This window comes from Tachysurus fulvidraco, chromosome 22, assembly GCF_022655615.1.
Source record: "Tachysurus fulvidraco isolate hzauxx_2018 chromosome 22, HZAU_PFXX_2.0, whole genome shotgun sequence".
In the NCBI taxonomy this organism is placed as follows: domain Eukaryota; kingdom Metazoa; phylum Chordata; class Actinopteri; order Siluriformes; family Bagridae; genus Tachysurus; species Tachysurus fulvidraco.
The window spans coordinates 6,266,603-6,291,351 of NC_062539.1; the positions used below are offsets into that span (position 1 = coordinate 6,266,603).

The 24,749-nt window shown below is 39.1% G+C and overlaps 1 protein-coding gene across 1 annotated transcript in view; it reads right to left on the reverse strand.

Moving 5' to 3' along the window:
* Window positions 1-2,653: 2,653 nt before the first annotated feature.
* gna11b (guanine nucleotide binding protein (G protein), alpha 11b (Gq class)) overlaps window positions 2,654-24,749 on the reverse strand; it is a 49,139-nt gene continuing 27,043 nt past the window's right edge. The window contains exons 2-7 of the mRNA XM_027150535.2: window positions 18,212-18,396; window positions 16,264-16,418; window positions 13,683-13,811; window positions 10,669-10,798; window positions 8,970-9,123; window positions 2,654-8,143 (exon numbers count right to left, since the gene is read on the reverse strand). Coding sequence (XP_027006336.1) covers window positions 7,953-8,143; window positions 8,970-9,123; window positions 10,669-10,798; window positions 13,683-13,811; window positions 16,264-16,418; window positions 18,212-18,396 — 944 coding nt within the window. The 3' untranslated portion in view covers window positions 2,654-7,952. The remainder of the gene's footprint in view (window positions 8,144-8,969; window positions 9,124-10,668; window positions 10,799-13,682; window positions 13,812-16,263; window positions 16,419-18,211; window positions 18,397-24,749) is intronic.

Genomic DNA, 24,749 nt, shown 5'->3' on the forward strand with positions numbered 1-24,749 from the left:
ATTGTACAATCTCGAGCTGCCCCCATCTGGCCAAACATACCAGCATGCTGTAGATCTTCCTGCTCCATCCTCCATCTTTACAGAAACCCTTGGCAGGAAATGACTTCTTAGCACGTGGCAATTTCACACTTTAAATAGATTTACTCCATTGGCAGATTCCTTCATTCATTCATTCATTCATTCATTCATTCATTCATTCATTCATTCATTCATTCATTCCTGTAGAGATAAATACTAAACTGATTGTTGAATGATCTACTGAAATAATTTACTGTAGAGTGTCACCCAAATGAGGGGTTCCCTTCTGAGTCTGGTTCCTCTCAAGGTTTCTTCCTCATCAAATCAAGTCAAATCAAGTCAAGAAGCTTTTATTGTCATTTCAACCACAACGTTTCTCCAGGATTATGGTGGTACATGAAACAAAGACAGAGCTATAAGGACTTAGTAAGTAGTCCAAGTGCATCTGTGCAACCTGGTGTACACAGTGCAGGACAAGACAACAAGACAGACAAGGCAGTACAGGACAAAAGACAGTGCAAACAATGTCATGTCTTCTCAGAGAGTTTTTCCTTGCCGCGTCACCTCTGGCTTGCTTGTTGGGGATAGGGATAGATACTGTATATAGTATCATAAATTTAATAAATAAGATTAAAAGTTTTTTTTTTTTTAATTATTTTTAAACTTTAAGTGTGTATATTCATTTATTTATTTTTATCCTTATTTTCTTCTTCTTCTATATTTATTACTTTTTTCTGTCTCTTCTGTTTCCATACTTCTGTAAAGCTTCTTTGAGGCAATGGGAAATAGTTAAAAGCACTATACAAATAAATTGAATTGAATTTAACAAGAACAATTATTTCAATATGAGTATAAATTATATGATTTTTAAACCGATGTCTATAATAAAATCAACAAAATATTAAATTATACCTAAAATGCCACTAAATGAACACAGTGTGATCAACATTCTGTGCTTTACAACGCATGCATTCATAAATTCAGAAATTTCCACAATATTTATATGAACGTGACCCACATTGGGACTCATCCTGCTGGTATGGGGATGTGGACCTGAAAGGGAACAGAGACTTTGCTTCAAAATGTATTTTCTGGAATTTTCCACTGTGTCTGTCGAGACTTTGCAGCCAAGAAAAATCTAAAGCAAATAAATAAATATCTTGGCTCGACAGTTATATATAATAGATATATTTAGATATAAGCTTTCAAAATGTATGCTAGCTCTAGTAGATATCTGAGGGAAAACTATGCTTGAAGTTGAATTTTTTCTTAAAAAATAAGACAAAGGATATTTTTTTTAAAGGTTTTTAATTTTTTTTTTATTCTTACACGATTATATTTATAGCTTATAAATAACTTCATACATAAGCTTTAAGTTAACAAATTCTGGGATGTTCTAGCGAGTTCTTCTAGACTTCACGTTTTCTATAACAACTCTGGAGTCATGCAAACTCTAACCCTGCTCATGAGTTTCAAATGTAAACAGATATAATTCAATTCAATTCACTTCGATTCAAATTTATTTGTATAGCGCCTTTTACAACGGTCGTTGTCTCAAAGCAGCTTTACAGAACATAAACATAAACCAAAAGGTTATTATAAAGAATAATATAATACAAAATTCTAGATTATTATTATTAGATATATTTAAATGTGTTTGTATTTATCCCCAATGAGGAAGTCTGATGTGACTCAGGTGACTGTGGTGAGGAAAAACTCTTTTTAATGGTGAAGGAAGAAATCTTGAGAGGAACCAGACTCAAAGGGGAACCTCATCCTCATACAGTCTGACAAACGTTGTATTGATGAGGAGGTTGTTGTGCTCAAAGACCATATAGATCTGATTTGCAGTCACCTAAGGCTGCTTTCACAGGTGTTTTTTCTCAGTGCAAACTTTTATCTCAGAGAGGATTTGGGGCTAAAACTGTTACTAGGTATGACACATTCCATTGAAGACCTTGATTGGTTGTTCACTAATAAAAAAGAGCTGTTTTTTAAAAATATGGTCCGAGATATTTGAGGCTATATGTGTAGGTATTAGTTTCACTGATATACCAAATGATATGAATATTTGAACAGAGGCACATTTGTCTGCAGTTCCAGCTACAGGGATTCTGAGATGTCTAGATCAGGATCCTGATATTTTTGGCAATATTCTAGTTGGCAAAGTTGCTCAAGTGCTAATGGACATGGAAGGCGAAGAGTAACTGCACACAGATTCTCATTATTTGGTTTTGAACCACTTGTGTCCATTGTAGCTTTGCTAGTGTGTGTCAAGGTTGCTGTCTACTCAAACCTTTAAATCTAAATTCTATTGTGTAGATGAACGTGTCTTCTTAGGATTACACAATGTTTGGCTTCTTCCACATTGACCTCAACCTTGCCCAGTTTCCTAGTCCCTCTTGAAGAAAAGCAGCATCCCGACCACATGATGCTACCACCACCATGCTTCACCGTGGATGATTCTCTCATGGCGATAAGAGATTTCCCACACTGTCGAGCTTTGTCTTAAGGCCGACAAGTAAAATTTTCATGGTTTAAAACAGATGCGTCAGAGAAGGAAAATCCCACAGGTCTCCGAAACGTCAGGGCTATGCTACGAAGTCAAAGAAAACATTCCAGAAAGGCAGCAAGGTATAGGAACAAATTTATTTCAATTTAAAACAGATACTTTATTTTTTATTTTTTTTTAATAGATTTTTTTAGAAGGCGGTTATGAAAATCTTTTCCATGTTTGAATGAGGTTCAGGCAACAGTGGTTGTAATGAATCAATACAAATAAAGACAAAACAAAACAAAAAAAAAAATGGCGAGAATGTTGTAAATTAATGTCCAATATGATCCCTCGCCTTGAGGGCTTTAATAGTAATATTTTCTTAGCCCATAAATTCCAACCCCAACACAGAGCACATGCATTTTAAAAATTACAGTTTATTAAAAAACAAAACAAAACAAACAAACAAACAAAACAGCAGTTTCTCTTAAATATAGAATAAATTCATTGTGTTTTTTCTCTCTTTATACTATATTTGGGGTTTAAAAAGGGGAACGCTGTGTCTCAGAGTTCGGTCCTCGATGGTTCTGAACGACAGTTTGCACTTTACATAAATTCAGTGTCCATGGAGGGAATTGGCACGTGATATAATTCAACATTTACATCTGGTAGCAAGGGGAAACAAAAAGGAGGGAAAGGGATACTTCACATGCCATTCTCCATCATCTTTACAGAGAGACGGGAAAATTACTTCAATGGCATCTAGAAAGATAGAAGTGACTTGCAGAACATGAATTTTAAAAGTACTAGCCTGCAGTAACAGTGTCGCTACAAAACATCACCGACTTGTTCCTCTGCATGGAGAATTACTTGGATGAATCTCTCTCAATCTCTCTCTCTCTCTCACACACACACAGTACCACTTTCTCTACCGATAACACTTGTGCTAATGTTACTCTCTTTGCATACCCGAGTATAAGCTGTGATTCGCATTAAAACTCATCACAGGCACTCTGATGATACAGCAATGCTAAATAAGTGTAACTACTGCATGATCTTAGCCAATACTGCATTATGATAGTTAGGGATCATAAAACGGGATAAAAAAAAAACTGACCAGAAATAATCAGTAATCTGCTTCACAATACACTGTGCTGTGTTTGTGCTTCTTGCGTTGTGACACTGAAAATGCCCCAAAAATATGTCAAATTCTCATCGAGGTAGACATAAAAACGCTGTGCAGATGAGCTGTTATTTAAAAAAAAAAAAGAAAAGAAAAAAAAAGAAGAAAATACTTTTCCATTGACAGTTTTTATGATGATCACAAACAGAGTCTGGTCCAATGATTCCAGAGGTCTACGTAGTAAAAACTTTCTCTTCCAAAAAGGGGTTTGGAAGCTTTACTCATCTTTGTGGCATGAAAAAACAAAAAACACAATGAAAAAGAAAGTGCATATAAAATAATCAGACCATTACACGTCTTCAGAGTCTCCATAGGACTAGCATCCATTACAATCAGCCCCTAAAACAAACACACGTTCATCGTGTCTTCATAGGGAGACTTCGGTGTTGCGATTCGTGAATTGATGTTCGTTAATTATTAAATCTTAATCCACGAATGAAAACCAATCACAGATGCACACCAGTTATACTAAGACGAGGGTCACGAGCGATGCGGATTCTTAATTCGTACATTTTTGGGTGTTTAGTGTTTGCAAAAATACTGTTGTGTAAAACTGGAGTACGTTTTACTTTTCAATATTTGAAATGACCTACACTGAGATTTTCAGCTCTTCCTCATTCAGTGGAGATCTCACCACCTCCAGATAAACCTCACTGACACTCTAGACCTACACTGAGGCTCTGTCAATACAGACGTTATGAACAAGAACGCAAAATGGCGCAGCGCTGCTTGTTCCCGTCCTCAGAAATGACTGCTTGGTTTTTATAAAGCTCTCAGACGGAACAGATGTCAGACCTGCTGACAGGCCGTGTTTTGCTTACTGGCCTTCTGGCTTTTCTAGATTAAATTCATTCGAATGTAAAGTCGACTTGAGAAGAAGCAGCCGCCTTTATTTTTGCCACATACACATTACAGCACAGTGAAATTCTTTCTTCCCAACTATTTGGAGGATGGCGTCAGAGCACAGGGTCAGACATGATACAGCGCCCCTGGAGCAGAGAGGGTTAAGGTTCTTGCTCAAGAGGCCCAACAGTGGTAGCTTGGCAGTGCTGGGGCTTGAACCCTGATCCTCTGATCAACAACTCCGATCCTTAACCACTCGAGCCACCATTGCAGACACGGTTCATGACAGACATCAGTGTGGATGAATTCAATTCGATTCAGTTTTATTTGTACAGCACTTTAGACAATGAACGTTGTCTTCAAGCTTTTTACATGGATATATAAACGGTAAATTTGAAATTTATATTCATGCCTAATTCGCTAAACCGAGAAACCAGACGTTTTGGGCGACACCGCCAAGCAAATCATGGTGAACAAAAGTATAAAGTGGCGTTTTCATGAACAAAGCAGAAGCGTTTTTAACATACTGAGTGACGCTAAAGCAAGTGGGCAAAAATGTGGAAAAAGCTACAGCTAATCTGTACAATTTGGGGCTTCATGAAGATTCTGTCCGTGCGTCAATCTAGATTCATTTATCACTAGGGATGGATTCCCTTAAGCATGAAAGGCAATTCAGAAACTCTGAGAAACCCCCGGAATTGTTAATGCACAAGACAAGACACAGCATCATTTATATTAAATGTCCTTTGTGTAAGGTGTTGACGTTCTATACGCTCATGTTTTTTTTGCTTATTGTAGTTTTGGACTCTTCTCTGGAACATTCTTCTCTGTCCTCCTTTACTAACACCCATTTTTATCTTATAGGTTTAAAATAGTCCTAAAATGTCACACTACTAAACCTAAAGCTCATTATTCTTATTATAAATAAGCTTGACTCTTGCTGTAGTAGTAAAGTTTGTGCATATGCCTGATGAGGTTCTGAGCTTTCACAACAAGTTCAAATTAGTTTTAAATAGAGGGAAAACTAACCTTTTTTTTTTTTTTTTTTTAACTGCACCTTGCTCCTTGTGCATGAACCAGACTTTTCTCCCATCATCTCTTCACCTTCCTGTATGAAAATATTATGTGTTTTTCTTTTTCTAGCCCTTGATGATAAAATATGAAAGGAAACCTGTAGAAAACGGCAACAGCTTTTTTTCCCCCGTCCTTCTACCAGCTCATCATTTGTACAATAGAGAACACGCTGCAAGGGAAAAGAAATTGTACACTGAGATGGTATATCGATCATAAAATAACTTTCCTTTCCTAATTGCTTGAAGCACTTCACTTAAGTATTACAGATATTTGAAGTTTACTTAAAAAAAAAAAAAAAAAAAAGGAAGAAAATCTGCATACTGTAAAAAAAAAAAAAAAAAAAAAAAAATCCTGTTGCCAAATTGGTTGCCAGAAAAAGTAACTAAACTGCGATAAGAGCTAATACAGAGTTAATAGTTTTGTACAGCAGAAAAAGACCCCATCGACGTCAAAACTGGTCCATAAATTAGATAAATAAACAATTCTTTTATGTACTTTTTACGTCATCTTTAATTCGTTCCCCTTCTTGAAATAAACGTTTCGTATCTTTAGATACTGAAAGTAAGATTATTCAGAACGTAAGAGGGGACCGTACTCGTGGTTTTCTTCCAAACCCGAGAGATTTCTCACACTATTGCTCATAACTGCTTCCGTGTACAGCTATGCGTATGTCTTCGGAATAATTGTAGTGAAGAGTAAGGGAAAAATAATAATAATAATAATAATAATAATAAAAAAAAAAATCACAGTATCAATAATATTGTAATTCATAAGAAACCAACCAAAACCGTACACAATAACGAAGTAATTTTTTTTACTTTTTTTGCCAAAGATACTGTACCACAGACGGTTTTTTTGTTTTTACATAAGCAATAAAGTGTATACGTATTTACAAATATAAATATACACAATCAATTATCTTGCGATTTACTGCACTCCTTTCACTTAACACTAGCTCCTGCCCCTGAACAAAGCTAAATTAATATACCTGTCCACAAATTCTTATTTCACAAGATGTCTTAAAAAAAACAAAAAAAACAAAACCTAAACAAATAAAAGAACATGTGCGTCAGGCCACTGCTTGGTGGTGATATCTGGAGAATTATGAGTGCACTAATGAAGTATCTGGTTTTTAATTTAGTCATGCAGAGTATGTTACCAGAAACGGATTGTTTTTTTGTTTTTTTTTTTGGGGGGGGGGGAGAGAGAAAGAAAAAACGTGTATAAGGAAAGGTGCAAGCAGTTTCAATAAAAAAAAAAGGACACGGGAAGGAAGTGATGGAGCTGTGATTAAACTGTGTGAAAAATTGGCAAAATGATACCTACGAAGTCAATATTTGTACAACACACGGATAAATCCAGATAATCCTTAAAAAAAAATAATAATAAAAGAATCTCAGTTTCTTACCCATCTTTGATTGCGAAGATTGAGGTGCGATAGTAACCTATCATTAAAACTTTTTTTTAAATGATCATCTGAGCAACGTTACACTGATTTGTGTTGGCGTCCGGCTCTCCTCTTCGTTCTGGCGTTACATCCTTCCTCACCCCCTTCCCCACAATAACAATGCTCACAAAGATTACATTCGTAGATGTGAGGTGAAGACTCGCCTCACACCACCTGTGGGACCCACCTAAAAAAAAATTAAATAATAATAAAAAGAAAATAAATAAAAACCCTTTGGATTCTTGACTCCTCTGAAAACAGGAAATGGAGCCATTCTGCACTTCAGGCACCACAGCGCTTGTCCTTGTGTCTGTGTTTAAATAAGGTGAGATTTTCTTTTTGAAAATGTTCCCCTCCATTAGCAGGATGTTAAAAAAAAAAAAAAGTTATATATAATTGGAGATCCCTCCATCCAGGCAGGAGATGTGACTGAAGAAGCAGAAGAAAAAGTTAGAGATGTCCATTCCAGTTTCCTCGAACAACGTAGTCGATAAATGCGATATCGTCTAATCGATTCTGCCGTTTTCAAACATTATATATATATATAACAAGAATGAAAACGAGAATTCTGCGTCTATAACCCCGCCCGCGTCATCAAATCTGACACAAAACAGTCCAATGGAAAAGAAGGAGGAAGAGATAGAGGGAGGGTTAGAGGGAGGGATGGAGGGAGGGAGCGCTTAAACACGAGCTGCCGACGAGAGAACGTGGACAGGCTTTGGCAAAACAGACAGAAGATATAAAAGCAGGTATGGTCTGGAACACCCTCAAACAAAAACAAAAACAGGAGGCTGGAAAACCGAGTGGACCGTGGGTAATCGAGTGTGTTGTGTGTGTGTGTGTGTGTGTCTGTTCTGTGCTGCAGTGTGAGAGTAGTCCCCGGAGATGGCAGCCTACACCAGGTTGTACTCTTTGAGGTTAAGCTGCAGGATGGTGTCCTTTACGGCGGCGAAGACGAAGCGGATGTTCTCTGTGTCCGTGGCGCAGGTGAAGTGCGAGTAGATGATCTTGTCGCTGTCGGGGTTCAGATCCACAAACATCTTCAGGATGAACTCCCGTGCTGCTTGTGCGTCCCGCTGAGGCCCTGCACGAGAAACACGGCGACATGGGAACGTTAAAGGAAGCGCTTATTCTTTAATCACGTGACTTACACAACCTTCAGTTAGCAGCTGTTATAAGTGTTAAAGACCAGAGAAGAATAAAGTGATCATTAATTATTCTGTATTCAATCTTTAATAGACCCAATTATATTGGTGTGAGGGTTGCAAATTAAAACAAATTCTCCCTGAAATATGAACTTTTCATATTTGTGTCATATTTGTCGATGGTCGTTAAGCAGAACGGGTGGTAAAGTCTCTGTATTAAAAACCAAAGCTTTGGAATGCATCCATCTATTGTAGTGATTATTGCACAAAGGATAATATCTCAGTAAACGGTCAAAAGGTGGGGGAAACCCTGGACAGGATTTCAATTCAATTCACTCAAGGCAGCTTTACAGAAGCATGGAAACAGAACTAAAATGTACTAACTACTAACTAAAAAGGAACCAGACTCAGAAGGGAACCTCATTCTCAATTGAGTGACACTGGACAGGAAATAATATAAATGTAAATAATGTCCTTTCTAGAACGGTTTATAGTTGAGTAAAATTGTGCAACCAGGAGCTCCTGGGGATCTAACAGGTGTCAGGGTCGTCACTACGAAGACAAAAATCTGTATATCTGTACATATGTACATATTTTAGACCTCTGCATAATCACACTAAATATTTGAATAAAATTAAGTCTTGCGTCAACACACTATTATTACTTTGCATGCTACTTTTTTCATCAACCAAGTATTATAGAGTAGAAACTGTGCTGGCTTCTGGTGCACATCTTATAACTGGGTCATTTCCAATCGTATTGTACCATCAAACTCTGGGAAGTAGTCGACCAGGTGGGAGTAGGAGATCTTCTCCTCCAGGAGGTCCTTCTTATTGAGGAAGAGGATGACTGAGGAGTTCTGAAACCACGGATATGTGATTATCGTCCTGAAAAGCGCTTTACTCTCCTCCATACGATTCTGAGAAGAAAAGGATGGCTCATTAGTACTGACAGCTTTATAGTCAATGATCAGTGATTAAACCCCTGACAAAGAAACTTTTCTCCTCTTAAAAAGTAAACACCACAATCAATGCTTCCTAACATTCAGAAAGCACTTCCTGTGCCAACATGCTGCTCTGTGCATAGAAGTGATTACTCATTGTTATGTACGGCACTGAATCATGCCTCTAGGAATATAACGGAATAGAATTTGAGATTCATAGTGCTTTATACAACAGTATCTGTCATCATGGATCTTCAGGAGCCGAGCGTGAGAGTGGAGGACGAGGAAGTAGGAGAGGAAGAAGAAGAAGAGGAGGAAGAGGAAGAAGAAGAGAGCTCTAGAAGTGTCAGTGTTTAGTCTGATACTGAATTGCATACTTTTCCGGCTTCAGGATGTTACGTAAAGACATGTATTCAACAAGCTGAGGGAGGGATGGAGGAAGGGATGAATGATAGGAAGGCACAAAGAGGGAGGGAGGGAGGAAGGAAGGAACAGAGAGGGAGGGAGGGAGGGAGGAAGGAACAGAGAGGGAGGGAGGGAGGAAGGAAGGAACAGAGTGGGAGGGAGGGAGGAAGGAACAGAGAGGGAGAAACAGAGAGAGGGAGGGATGGAGGGACAGAGAGGGAGGGATGGAGGAACAGAGAGGGAGGGAGGAACAGAAGGAAGGCAGGAAGGAACAGAAGGAAGGCAGGAAGGAACAGAGGGAGGGAGGGCGGGAGGGAAGGAACAGAGGGAGGGAGGGAGGAAGGAAGGAACAGAGTGGGAGGGAGGTAGGAAGGAAGGAACAGAGTAAGAGCGAGGTAGGGAGGAAGGAACAGAGAGGGAGAAACAGAGAGAGGGAGGGATGGAGGGACAGAGAGGGAGGGAGGGAGGAACAGAGAGGGAGGGAGGGAGGAAGGAAGGAACAGAGTAAGAGCGAGGTAGGGAGGAAGGAACAGAGAGGGAGAAACAGAGAGAGGGAGGGATGGAGGGACAGAGAGGGAGGAAGGAACAGAGAGGGAGGGAGGGAGGGAGGGAGGAACAGAAGGAAGGCAGGAAGGAACAGAAAGAAGGCAGGAAGGAACAGAGGGAGGGAGGGCGGGAGAGAAGGAACAGAGAGAGAGAGAGAGAGAGAGAGAGAGAGAGGAAGGAAGGAACAGAGAAACAAATAGGTAAAGAAAGAAGGAACAGAGAGGGAAGGAAGGAAAAGAAAGAAATATAGAAATGTCAGAACTTTAAGGAAAACAGAAAGAAAGATAGTATTTTAGTAGCATTCTCTCTCATTCTCTTTCTTTCTTTGATGAAAGGTTTAAGCCGTTGATGAAACTAACCACTGCTACCAGTGTTGTAAAGCACTAAGCCACTTATTATTCAGCTGCCAACGTTGATATTATTGTATTGGCTTCTCATTTGCTTTTTATTTTTGAACACGACAGGCGTTTTGCCAACTGCGTTCAGCATTAAACCAACATGAACGAGATTCTTTAAATCCGCATCAACTGTTGAATTATGAAGGTGGTTAGAAAGCTATGTGCATCTCACCTCGTTGTCGGACTCCACCAACACCTGGTCGTACTCGCTCAGCGCCACCAGGAACATGATGGACGTGACGTTCTCGAAGCAGTGGATCCACTTCCTGCGCTCCGACCTCTGCCCACCAACATCCACCATTCTGAGAGCAGGAAAGAAAAAAAAAAGAAAAAAATCAAGGCTGAGTAACCTGCTTTAAATTAAATTGAGTTGATCACGTGGAACTGTTCACGTTACTTCTAGCTACAGGTGACAGAAATAAGATGGTGTATCTCTGTTCCTATGGACACCCAATGTGAAAAATAAGATCCCAGGGTTGGAATGTACTTTATCACAGCAGCTCAGACAGTTAAAATGCAGGTATAAAAGACTTAAAGAAAGAAACATTTCATATAAAACAATATTAGACAAAAATAAAAAAATAAAATTATATAAAAAGTATAAAACTTTGCACAATAACATCACTGTGATAGGATATTAGTAATAATATGGTTATTAATAAGAGATTTGGCAACACTGTACATGGATGTAGTCATGCCAATAAAGCTTGTTGAACTGAATTGAAATTAAAATGTCATATCAAGAGACTAATAATAATAATAATAATAATAATAATAATAAAACCCCACAAACTATATTAATAAATAAAGAAAATAGCTAAAAATGAAAAGACCATGAGAGATAAGATATACAATGATATATGGTGTGTGCGTGTGTGTGATCGCGTGTTTGTCAGATCGCATTTGAAAATGATTTCTTCAACACGACACTGTACATTAGTGGATGCACCGTCTGTACATGACTGAATGAAATAACACGAGGAACAAACCTGAGAATTATTCAGCAAACTAAATAGAAGTGGCACTGATGGCATTTCTAGCAGTGAACACTAACAATTGAATGGATGCACTTTGAAATTGGAGAATAAGAATGCAGACTGTAGTGGTGGTGGTGGTGGTGGTAGTGGAGCAAAAGGAAGTGAGAATATAAGAAAGAAAAAAAAAAAAAAAGTTGTGAACTTGATTTGAACTTCCTCTTCACATTAGCATGCTGTCTGTTCTGTTAGCCAGTGCAGGAAGTACACCTCTGTTCAGACAGGGTTACTCTGGGACCTTCCTCTTGGCGTAATCGTGTAGCTTCCTGTCTCCTCCGTTAGAAATTACAGCTGAATCGGAGATAATTCCATTATTTTCTTTTCATCCGGATCAGACATTTTACCGTTTTTCTCTCTACTGCCCTGTCAAAATTACAGACCAGATTACTGCTGTTGTAATTGACAGACTCTGCGATGGATCATTTCTCGTCCTGAACAGATCGACACACCTGGGAGTGTGCAGGTAAAAGGAGGATTTTTAAAGCAGTTACTTGCTCCATTCACTTGGGTTATTCTAATGCAGGCACGCAGAGAGAGAGAGAGAAAGAGAGAGGGAGAAGAGAGAGACAGAGAGCGGTGGAAAGAGAAAGACACAAACACAAAGACAGTAACAGAGAGAAAGACAGAGAAATGGAGATAGAGAGCGAGAGAGACAGAGAGTGAGAAAGTGACAGAGATAGAAGGAGAGAAAAAGACAAAGAGAAATAAAAAGAGTGTGACAGAGATAGAGAGATGGAGAAACAATTGACAGAGTGAAACAGAGCGAGACAAAAGAGCGCAACAGAGAGAGAGAGAGAGAGAGAGAGAGTTGGAGAGAAAGATGGAAAGAGAGAGAGATAAAGAGAGACTGCCATGTTTATCAGTTTGTCAGCTCCATCTAGAACTCTAGTCTTCCTTCTCTTGATGTTAAAGAGACCGAAAATAAAAACAAAACCCTCAGCTTGTTATGCTGCAGAAAAGCCCCAGATAAACTGCCACACTTACAGTATGTCCTGAAGACTTTTCCTTTAACCCAGACTGTTGTGTCCTGTCAGGTGTGAACTGAAAAGTAATAAATCAGTTCAACTTTTCATCTGGATCATATTGTATCCTACATGTAATGAGATGTCTCATCGTCAGAAAGAAGGTGATTCATACCTCTTAATGAATTAGAAATGACCCGCAAACGTGAGAAGTGTTTGCGTGTGCGTGTTCTCGAGTGTCACTTAACCTACAGAAACTGTTACACCAGATTGATTTACTCCATATTTATTGGGCTTCTCAAATCACAGGAGATCCAAAAAGCACTCATCTAAACTATGTGTACATAGAGACAGAGAGAGAGAGAGAGAGAGAGAGAGAGAGAGAGAGAGAGAGAGAGAGAGAGAGAGAGAGAGAGAGAGAGAGAGAGAGAGAGAGAGAGGTGAAACAGACGGATGAGCGCCGAGAGCTTTACGGCAGGTTTTAGGGCGAACAGCGCCACCCGCGCAGCTCCAACGCTCCAGCCCTGAGCCAGCGGCCCACAGAGGGACCTTTGATAAATGAGGCCCTCTAGGAGCGCATGTCTAAAAATAAAGCTCCTTCACATCGGCCGTCCTCATTTCCTTCAGCCAGGGGCTCGCTGACCTACTTCCAAACACACACACACACTCCGTAATGTAGGACGAGCTTCTAAACTTCTGAACGGACACGGATAGCAAAAGCGAGAAGGAGGAAGAGGAGTCGAACGGATGACCTACAAGACCACTGAAAGTTTAAAAACATACCGGATTGGACCGCTCTCATTCCTTCTCACTACAGAGATGACACTTTTTACATTTAGAGTGTGTAACAACAATTCTCTTTGCATGCTGACCTCCAAACAGAAACATAGCATCTATCTGATTTAAAAAATAAAACAAAAATACAAAAATAGAAAGAGAGGGAGGAGAGAGAGAGAGAGAGCATCCCAGAGAGCCATATTTGTCTCACTAGACAAGAGAAAAAGTTTTGCAGGTTTTACAGCTAAAAAAAAGAAATCAATAGATCTGCAGCAGGGAGAGCTGTTGATTGATGTTGAAGTTCGGTTTTGATCTTTTTAGGTCACTAAATCACACAGACACCAATGAAGCCGAGAGCATTTTGGAATAAATAAAATATATAAATACATATATAAATAAATAAAGTCTTCTACCTGAAAATAATGCTTTGCAAGTCGAAAGGGTACTCGATGATGCCCGTGGTTGGGATTCGGACCCTGAGCACGTCCTGCTGGGTGGGCAGATATGATGGCTCAGCGATACGGTCCAGATCGGTCAGATAGCTGTGGACAGGAAAGGAGAGAAACTGAAATATCGTGAAGGTTGAGAACAAAACAATCAGTAGTTGAGGAGTCAAGTGCTAAGAGCATCTCTCCTGAGATGCTAAAGTCATCAACAGGACCTGAGGTAGAGCTGTGAGCTACGATGATATTTTGGCGTCATTATACAATACTTCACAAGCAGTGGCGAAATGATGGAATGGATTAAAATGAGTCGAGGCAATGAGATTTATTAATATTACTAATAAAAAAGGAAATACAACTGGTGTGTGTGTGAAAAAAACAATTAAAAAAAATTGACTTGCCTGTAAGCCTGTTACTCAAATTAGTCCTTCTCCTCATTATTTTTTTAAATAATTAACATTACAACCTCCTCCGGGTTCTGCACACAGTTCGAATGTATGATACTAAAAAGGCATCAATTCAGGATAGAAACAATACATGAATAAATTTATCCCTGATGAGTGAGTCAGTCACGAGGGTGATGAGGAAAAACTCCCTGATTCTCTTCTATTACTGAGTACTGAATGGTCAAAGACTTCGAATGTAAACAGTGTGACCAGGAAATTCCTTCTAGTTTTAAGATTAAGTCTATGTTGTTGAAGTTCGCTGATGTCACAGGTTCGGTGTTATTGGAGATACGCGACCGTCTCGCTGCCATTTGGATCATATTGTAGAAAATGTGACTGCCGTATGATTCGGCAATTATGGGGCTGAATTGTATCATAACAGTCTCGGGTTGATACTTGGGTCAGGAAGTAAAAGTTTATTTCCTTTCACTGCGTGAACCTGCAACTAGGTACGCAATAATAATTCAGACAAGTACCTTGGCTTCCTTTTTTTTTTAATTCTATCCAACCCTCAAGGGTCAGTGAAACTCTGCTGTAAAGCTGTCTGGAAATCCGATCAGTGACTTGTGGTTTGAAACCCTACCATCTTAAAAACTAGAACCAGACAGCAGAGTGGAGACCAATAATTGTTAACCGCCTTGAGACATGAGTGTGTGTGAGGGTAGGTTCAAATGCTGGTGTTGGAAAGGACATTCTCCATGTCAAAGAGGTACTTTGTAGGCGGAACCCAGGTCTCAAGAACATTTATTTAGCTGCAGGATGAAGGGCACACAAGGTGAGTACAAGTAGCAAAGCCAACAATCCTCAACCCCCTCACACACCTGATTCTACCTTTAATACAATACTGTACTTTCTTTACATTACAGGGGACTGGGGAGAGAGTAGAGATTGAGAAGGTTTGGCCAGGTACAGAGGACGGACATGGGGTATATAATGGAGGAAAAATGGTGAGAATGGAGCTGCTGGGCAAGAGGAGAAGGAGGTGACCAAGGAGGAGGTTTATAGATGTGATCATATCGGTTTGTACATTTGCGTCCAAAAACAACAAAAGGTGAACCTGAGGCCATGTCTGTCGAGTTATGACGGATACGCTGCTGAAAAAGATGTATTTACGTGATGTATTAAATACAACCTACATCTTGACGGTCATTTTCATTAACAAGCCGAATGTAATAATTTAGTGATAAATGCTCATGCTTCATTATCAGTTGAAGAAAAATGATCATAAAGAACAGAAGACAGGCCGATCTTGTATGTCTGCACTGAGACCATCAGTCGGAGTGAAGCGATCATAAAGCTGAATGTGATATACACTTTCCTGCTGTTTACGTAATTAAATTTCCTTTTTAGAAAGCCCTATAACAGCAGCTGAACAACTGCTGACTTTTGAATGTAGCTCATTTACAAACGACTGCACATAAACTGAACTTTTAATGATTTTTTGAAATTTCTTCAATGAGTCACGAACACAAAGCTATAACTTGCTCTGGGGATTTGATTTTGTTTCAATGCCATATCAAGTTCATATACAAGGGCGTGTGAACAGCCAATCAGACTGCAGAGTATAGGCTTGTGGAGTTTGTCATTTTAAGATACACCGACAGTCTATGATCGCCCAAAAGCTAGAATCTCGTCTTTTGAAGTTCTTGTCATGGGGAATGTAACACACTAGTATTCCAGCAGGGGACGCTGTTTGGCGTTGTACTGGAACGCTGGAATTCTCTGCTGTCTGTACTGAACAGTTTCATGCGAGGTGAAGTTGAAAGTTTATGACCCAGGAAGCTGAGCATCACAGTTGGTGCAAGCTTGTGAAATCGTTGAACCTGTTTACATTTTATGTTGCTAAAGCAAAGCTACATTCAGACACAGTGCCCCAGAGTCTTGTTGGTTTCAAAGTATCAATAATGAACAAAGGCTTTTCACAGGAACTTTACAGAAGTTTAAATGGAGTTCAAAACCTTCTCAAGAACCAGCAGTTCACTTCTATTAGTCTTCAGTCTCTCTAATTCATACACACACACATTCAATTATTACAGATGACCCAGTATAGCTTTAATGCTGGAGCACGTGTCGCTCACATGTCTGAACAGTGCATGGAAACTCACTATTTAGTAGAATCGGAGAGCTGGTACTCTCTGCGCCGGTCGTAAGCCTCCTGGATGCCTGGATCCGACCACAGCATCTTAATGGCGTTAACGTAGGGCTGTTCAAACGAAGAGACCTTCTCGATGTCCACCTCCTTCACCAGCATGGCATTAGCCTGCAGTTAAATAACGATCCCAAAACAGGAAATGAACACAGCAGGAAAGAAGGTAAAAGAACAGCATGAATTTACAGAGTCTAACAAATCCATAATCCTAATAACCTACATAGAAGTGCTTAGAGTGTGAGAACTTTATTCATTGTTTCTAGAGCTGTTGAACCTCTGCTGCGCGCAGGGCGGCATCTCAATGATGTCTCCAAAAGTTAGGATGAAATTCATTTAAAAAATATATTAATGCATGTTCCCTGGTAGAAAGGTTTCAGGCATTAGTAAAATTGGGCTTCTACTTGCTATTTGTCAAAATCTTAACATTTTTCTTACACAGTGTGAGATATTGGCAAAAGAAATGGCATTTGGTTATGTAGGAGAAACATGGAGTTAAATGGAAGTGCTAGGCCGAGGTCAACACAGAGCCTGTTAAAACAATCGCTCTAGCTGACGAGACAAAAGCTTTTGTCACGGAAGCGAGGCCGTATTTATTTGAACCTGGCCGATGGCAAAAGTTTGTGCTCCCCTGTGAGCATCAATGTGTGTGGTTTTTGTGCTTTCATTTCAGGTTGCTTTACAATGACTTGGCCTGGTTCCGAAAGCAGTGTAAAAATCACCTTAGCTCGAAGTTCGAACTGTGAAGTCAGACCGAACAAGGACAAAGTAATAAATAAATTGTTTGATTTCATATAAATAAAACCAGATGAATATTGCACAAATTCTAGTTTCAGTTTAGTTTCTTCTTGTGAACACTTTTAAAGTGCATTTATATGAACTTTTGCCACATTGCTCATGGCTAATGTCAGCTCTGGTTTATTATTTCCCAGATTTTTTTTTTAAACACTATTCACAACTTATATAACACTGGGGTGGAGGCATTTTGTTACAGGGAGGAAAAAAAATTGTCTCGCAGTTGGCTCTGAAGAGTCTCGCTTGCGCTCGTACTGCATGCACAAAAGGGATAATCGGAATCGCAGGCTTTGCTTTTTTTGCTTGTCGGCTCTTTGGAGCGCCAGCGAAGCCAAGAGGAATAGAAGGTGTAGCCAAAAATGTCCCCCCACCAAAACAAAAAATAAAACAAAGCGAGCCTAACATGCTTTCAGTTGAAACCACTGCAGACCACATCCTTACTGAACCACTGAGCAGGGAGTCGTTTACTTCATAATAAAATACTCCAGTGTTCAGTAAAGCTGCAGAGGAAACATCAGGATGGAGGATTTCCCTCAGATCACAGAGAAGCAATGTAAAAAGTGAACAAGGCTCATCAATAAAGAGACGAGACTTCAACTCCATTGAGGTGAAATGTAATCTTCATTAAATCAAGATTTATTTTGTAGTAAAATTCTGAGTCAGATTTGTACTACATTGTTCATCTCGACCTAGAGAGAGAGATGCGGCAGCACTTTAGTGTTTTAATCTGTCCAGCTCTCTCACCTCCTCATCTGTATACTCTGCTCAGCTTCAAAACATTTGACTTTGATGCTAACCACCACTGGAGGGCTACTAGCTGGCTTGAGTCTGTCAAGTAACTCACGGCTGCATTGCATTCTGGAGCTTTGGGTCTGATGGTTATCACCATTTGTACGCCTCATTAATGTGGCAGGGAAAAACCTGACAGTTGCGATTTGTTGGATTTGTTTTTCACACTGAAGGCCGTTGTATCTACACAAGCAACGTCCCACTTCACAACGTCTAACTTACAAATTAGCATTGGATTAATAAACACACCAGAAATGACATTTTCTAAAAACATTTTCCAAAATGACAACAAGCGTCAACAACATCGATCACGGCTTCCTCACCTTGTTCTGATCGTACTTGTAGGGGATTTTGAGTGTCTCCGTGGCACGGATCATGGACTGCATAGACGTGTAGATGTTCTGGTAGACCAGCTTGGTGAAGCCGCGCTTGTCTTCCTCCGTGTAGCCGGTGCCATGAATGATGCGCATCTGTTTGATGAACGTGCTCTTGCCGCTTTCTCCCGTACCTGACATCGGAGTGCGAGAGGACAAAGGTCAGGGTTAAAAAGGTGAGATCAGGTGATGCTTATCGTGTTCTACTACCGCTTCATTCGATATCACACATCATCCATTTCACATTGTTCTTGCGCTTGCAAAAGACACACACGCTGGAGAAAGTCAATAGGGTCATTCAAACACGTCACATCCATTCATCGACGAAAGAAAAACTCACTCTAGTCAGGAGGCAGAATAACTTTCACCACAATATTTCCTGCAGTAAACGAACAGATCATATGCAGATATTTAGTTAACTGTACCTATTAATATTAGACGAGCTAGAGATCCATAAATTAGTTGAGGAGGCACAGGAAGTCTGTTTGGTGATTGTAAACGCCACCAAATACCCTGGATTCTGCAGCAGTTTTTTTCTCAACATTTGTTTCGATTGCTTGTTTTTTTCTCTTGAATTGGTTAAAAATTACAAGCACAGGATTCTTTTTAAACACCTAGCAGTGCAGAGACACATGTATTTACTTTCTCAGACAGCTGTAACTCATGTTCGACCCACATTAACTGAGGAGGTCGTCTTTGCGTGAACTAGTGTGGTGGTGACTTCAGGGGGAACGTCCAGCCCAAAGCTAAGGAAAACCAGGTGATATAAAAGAATTGTAAGCTTCTCTGAATAACGGGGTGTGTGTTTGATATCGTCGTTACAAAAAGCAATGGCTAAAAATGAACCAAAGTTGTTAAAACCAACAAAAAGAGAGATAAAAAAAGTATAAAACAACTGACAAAAAGGTAAAAACCAAACAGCTACATTCACCCACCCAAAGCATGCATCATTGCTTTCAGCTACAGATTGGAAAAACATCAGCAGGTCATATTTTAAGTCGGTTAATATTTTCAAACTACAAAACTCTATGTAAAGACCTTGAGAGATGCACAATAGCCCTTTTCTGACAGAAAAATGGCTGTAATAAGACACCCCCCCCCCAATAAATAAACAAACAAATAAATATATAAAGCTCTGAAATGAAGGCAAATCATCTGGCACATTCTCACATAAGCACAAAACTGACACTCTGAAAGTAAGCTCCATGCCCCGATGATTCATTAACTCGTCTCTTTTCCTCTTTGGACAGGTTATTTTGAGAAACGGCAAAGGAAGCGTTTAAATGCTCGAAGCAGCTTGACCTGGGCTTTGAATGAGTCAACCTGACCCTGATTCTGTACCTCTTAAAGAGCGACAGAAGTCAATGTGGGATTTTTTTTTTTCCTGGTAGAAGTTTGCAAAACCACTATGCTGACATTCCCAGAGAGACATAATCCTGTACTAATGAGCACAAAAAAGCTGTTATTAGTAATTAAGCTCTATTTACCTCATATGATTTGCTGTTTCTACTATGATTTGAACACGAGTCATGAATTATTCAAATGACCTAAAGTGTAAAACCTCTGTTAAGGAGTTGATTTAATGTCCTCGTGCCATTTTTTCCTTTTCCCCCTCATGTTTATATTCTGACATTATGGATTATCAGAGTATACCTACACTGAGTATAATTAATAGTGTATAAAACAGTATTCTCAAATACCTGTGAATTACTTGTGTGTTGATGTTTCCCTTCAATTCTTTGCTCACATAAAAATGAGCAGCTCATGTCAATATTTCAAATCAAACCTCACTGGAATATTCATGAAGGAAAAGAAGCAACAGGCGTACGCCAGTTCCACTGTCAATGAGTGAGTGAGTGTGTGCGTGCGCGTGTGTGTGTGTGTAAGTGTTAACTGAAGAGCTGATGGCAGTGTGTAGAGGTCCTTAAGATAAATTTGAGCACCTCTTTACAGACAAAGCTCCTGAATAACTGCACACAGAGCAGAGCAACGAGGTTTGTTACAGGCTAAAAGTGATGAGAAACGGAGACTTCAGATAGACCTGGGATAAGGATTAACATAATTATGATACTCGATTAGAGTGAGGTGTATTTTGACAATGGATGAAATAGTCTTCAGCCAGTAGCAGTGATTTTGCATCAAAGTGCCACAATACACAACAAAAACTGTGCATATGAAGGTCTATTCATGTATAATAATAATAATAATAATAATAATAATAATAATAATAATATCAATAACAATAAATAAAATAATCTATATATAAAACTGTAGACTGCTACATCTGAGGTAAAAAAAAAAAAAACCTGTAGCAGAAAGCAACAAGCGTGATTTTTAGCTTCATGAGTTTCAGTTCAATCGCGTGCACATAAATCTATTTATTTACATCAACAGTTGCTGATATTTTATTTAATTCTTTTTTGCACATTTTATCCATTTTGTTTCTACATCTAAACAGTGTTCCACATACTTCAACATTTAAACAGATCTGACAGAAATTCACATTTTCACACGGTCTGTGATGATTGGCTGGACTTGGGAAAATCTACCTAACAACCAAACTGCGCTTTGATTGGTGAAAGCTGGTCCAATAGTTTTAAAGATGTGCAAAAATAAAAAAATAAAAAAACACAAAAAACAACAACCCTTCAGCATTACAAAGACATTACTAATAACCTTTGAATTACAAGCAAATAAACAGCACCAGTTTAATAAATACATTTGATGTTTGTATTAAGATGTTTATTTATATTCTTGAAGCTGATTGGTCAGCTGATATTGGTACGATTTCTCTAACGTCACACTCTTGCACTGGGTGTTCGAATAAAAATGACAGCTCTATAATAAAGAGCTTTTTCTAATACGTTATTGTTTCACATCAGAATCTAAAGCAAGTTTAAAGTGGATTAAAACTGATGTGTTGTTTAAATTAAACAGAAATGTGCTCTTCTTTTAAGGACATTAATTTATTAGTTACATCACATTTACAGAAGTCGTCTGCAGTGTCAGTGACTTTGTAATACTTGATAAATCATGAAATTACTGCGATTTCTATGCCGCATGACCGACTGTGTTAGTTATTTAAAAAAAAAAAAAAATCAGCTTTTATTTCTTACCGATTGCTCAACGTGTTGTTTATTGTTTTACTGTTTTATTAGTGGATAAATGTCATGTGCATAGAAAACTTGTGCGTATAGAATGCTGTGCTCGTAAAGTTAAAAAGGAAAGTGGAAATAAATATAAATAAATATCAACAATACTGGGAGAAATATTTACACTGTGATGAGATTTCTGGGCCACATTACACAGCAGCCAGTAAAAAATCTGTTCAACACAGAGAGCGAGGAGTTCTGATCTCTCTCACACTTCACACAGGCCTTCAGTCGCCCACACAATACAGATACAGAGAGAGAGAGAGAGAGAGAGAGAGAAACCAATAAAACCCAACCTTTAGCTTCACCACATCCGCAGGAGGCAAACCACAACCACAGTAAGCAGATTTCATCTCTCTGTACATCAAAACACACATCTTGCCAGTCTCACACAGCCTCGCGCTCACAGTCTCACACACACACAGTCACAGTGTCACACACACACACACAGTCACACAGTCTCTCACACACACACAGTCACACAGTCTCTCACACACACACAGTCACACAGTCTCTCACACACACACAGTCACACAGTCTCTCACACACACACAGTCACACAGTCTCTCACACACACACAGTCACACAGTCTCTCACACACACACAGTCACACAGTCTCTCACACACACACACACAGTCACACACACACACAGTCACACACACACACAGTCACACACACACACAGTCACACACACAAAAGTGTCACACACACACACAGTCACACACACACACACACACACACACACACACACACACACACACACACACACAGTCTCACACACACACACACACACAGTCTCACACACACACACACACACACAGTCTCACACACCTTTCCCTGATTACAGACACTGCTCACCTGACTGGGAGTTCAGATCTGACATACGAAACCAGAGAGCAATTAGTGAGAAGATAAAAGCACAGTGCCCATCATGTGATACCGGTACAAAGAAAACAAATATTTAACACAGCTTTTACTGAACTGAAGATCAGGTTGGTAAGTAAATAAAGCTGATATCACGAGAAGCATTATAGGTCTAATCTCAAGCTGCTTCAGCTTAACTGGATATATATACTAGAGGTGGAAGGCAACACCACTGTCTCATCAGTAGCTGTTTAGGAATCTGGATCTCTGTATCGGTTTCAAAACACACACAGTGGGCATGAAACACACACTTATGATTTTTCCTTAATTTAAAGACCATATCATAAAATAAAAATACTTTGCATGCCAACTATTTAGATGCATCAGCTACACTCACAGATACACACTATAGTGTAACTATAGTTATCCGTTCTTACACTGGGTGTGACAAGGTTTTGTATTTGCTTTGGATTTTATGCTCTTCAGTTACAACAGGACGACAATGAAGGAAGCCATTATAAGGCTGTATGTTTGCTATTGGCAAGGTCGATAAACAAACGCAATATTACTAAGGCACGTAGCATCGGCTCAGGACAGATGTAATTACTGGAGATAAAAAGCTACTTCATTGATCGTGCGACAGGACACCGTGTTACAGCTAAAACAATCTTTCTTTCTTTATTTATATATTGTGCATCACTTGGCAATTATACACGCCAGTTTGTATGACGTATTCCTGATTCCTCTTCTGGAAAACACCCAGGTCCATCTCCTGCTTTTGAGCACTTAAACGGCATTATTTCAAACTGATGCCGAAGCACACTCAAAGAAACAGCTATCTGCCCTGCTCCTCATATATAAACTCACTATTGCTAGTGTTGCCATGATCAACAGTGAGAGACAGAGAGCGAGAAAGAGAGTTAGACATCGTCCATCTGACCCAGGCAGTTTTGCTCACTTTTTGCTGTGGCATTATCAGGATTGAGTTCACTATGATTAAACAACAGGGTGAATGAATTGTCTTGGACACAACTTCTGGTGTAGGATACTTTTACATGCACATTATTTGTCCACAAACGCATGTGCAGCCTCCTCGCTGTTTCCACAAAGACATCACATGGTTTGTGAGAGCCAGCCGAGGTGTGTCTCAAAAAAACAACAACCTCAGAAACATTATTAAAGGGAATTTCTGTGCACTGGCTCTCAATCTTCATGCTCGAAAACAGACTGGAACAACAATCCATAAATGTGAAGTGAAAGAAAAATAAACCATGGACACAAATATTAGCTGAGAATTTAAAAAAAAAAAAAATTGGAAAAGAAAACACCAGCGCTCGCTTGTTTGATAGGGCAATTGTTTGGTTGTCATAGCAACACTTCCCTCTCTCTCTCTCTCTCTCTCTCTCTCTCTCTCTCTCCTGTTTGTTTTTATGAAGGACATTAAACATGAACTCGATTTCCTTCTCGTTCTCTCGTGTTATGAATGAGTGTGAGATGTTGGTGGGGGAAAGGAAAAAAAAAAGAAAAAGAAAGAAAGAAAAAAAAAAAAAAAAAAAAAAAAAAAAAAAAAAAAAAAGATGAACCCTGATAGAATGTGGACGAATTAAAAGGTAACCGTCTTCATAAATGACTCATAAGAGCACAGATTTATGCCAGAATATTCACGCTCTGAGAGCTTTAAAGCAGTAGCTCGAAATAAAACATGAACTCGATTTCCTTCTCGTTCTCTCGTGTTATGAATGAGTGTGAGATGTTGGTGGGGGAAAGGAAAAAAAAAGAAAGAAAGAAAGAAGAAAGAAAAGATGAACCCTGATAGAATGTGGACGAATTAAAAGGTAACCGTCTTCATAAATGACTCATAAGAGCACAGATTTATGCCAGAATATTCACGCTCTGAGAGCTTTAAAGCAGTAGCTCGAAATAAACATATCTGTAAACATAAACACAACTGGCCATGCAAACACAAATGTAGTGAAATTAATAAAGCTGATTAAAAAAATAAAGTATATTAAAACATATAGACCTCAATTTGATTGTAATGAAGTTATATTTATCATTTTAAAATAAATTAGATTAATTCTTTTTTCAATGAATCGACTCTTTTTTTAAATGAACCAATTAGGTTATTTACTATTGTGATTTTATTTCAGGTCAGAATGGTTCTACATCATAGTCAAAACATGGCTCGTGTTATAGAACAGGTGCTTCATGTGCAGAGTTGGACTGTTCCTAACTATACTCCAAACAACAGTTTGTAACAACTCTCGTGTCGACTCATCACGTTCGCCATCCTGCTTTTGGTTTGCATTGAATTCACTGGTTTAAAAAGAGTCAGTTCACGGAGTCAAGAGTCACAAAAGCAGGATGTTAATGAGTAATGAGTCGACACAGACGAGTGGAAGGAGTTGTTTGGAGGAACAGTCCAACACTGATTTATGACATGAGTCATGTTTTGAGGTCTCAAACTAAT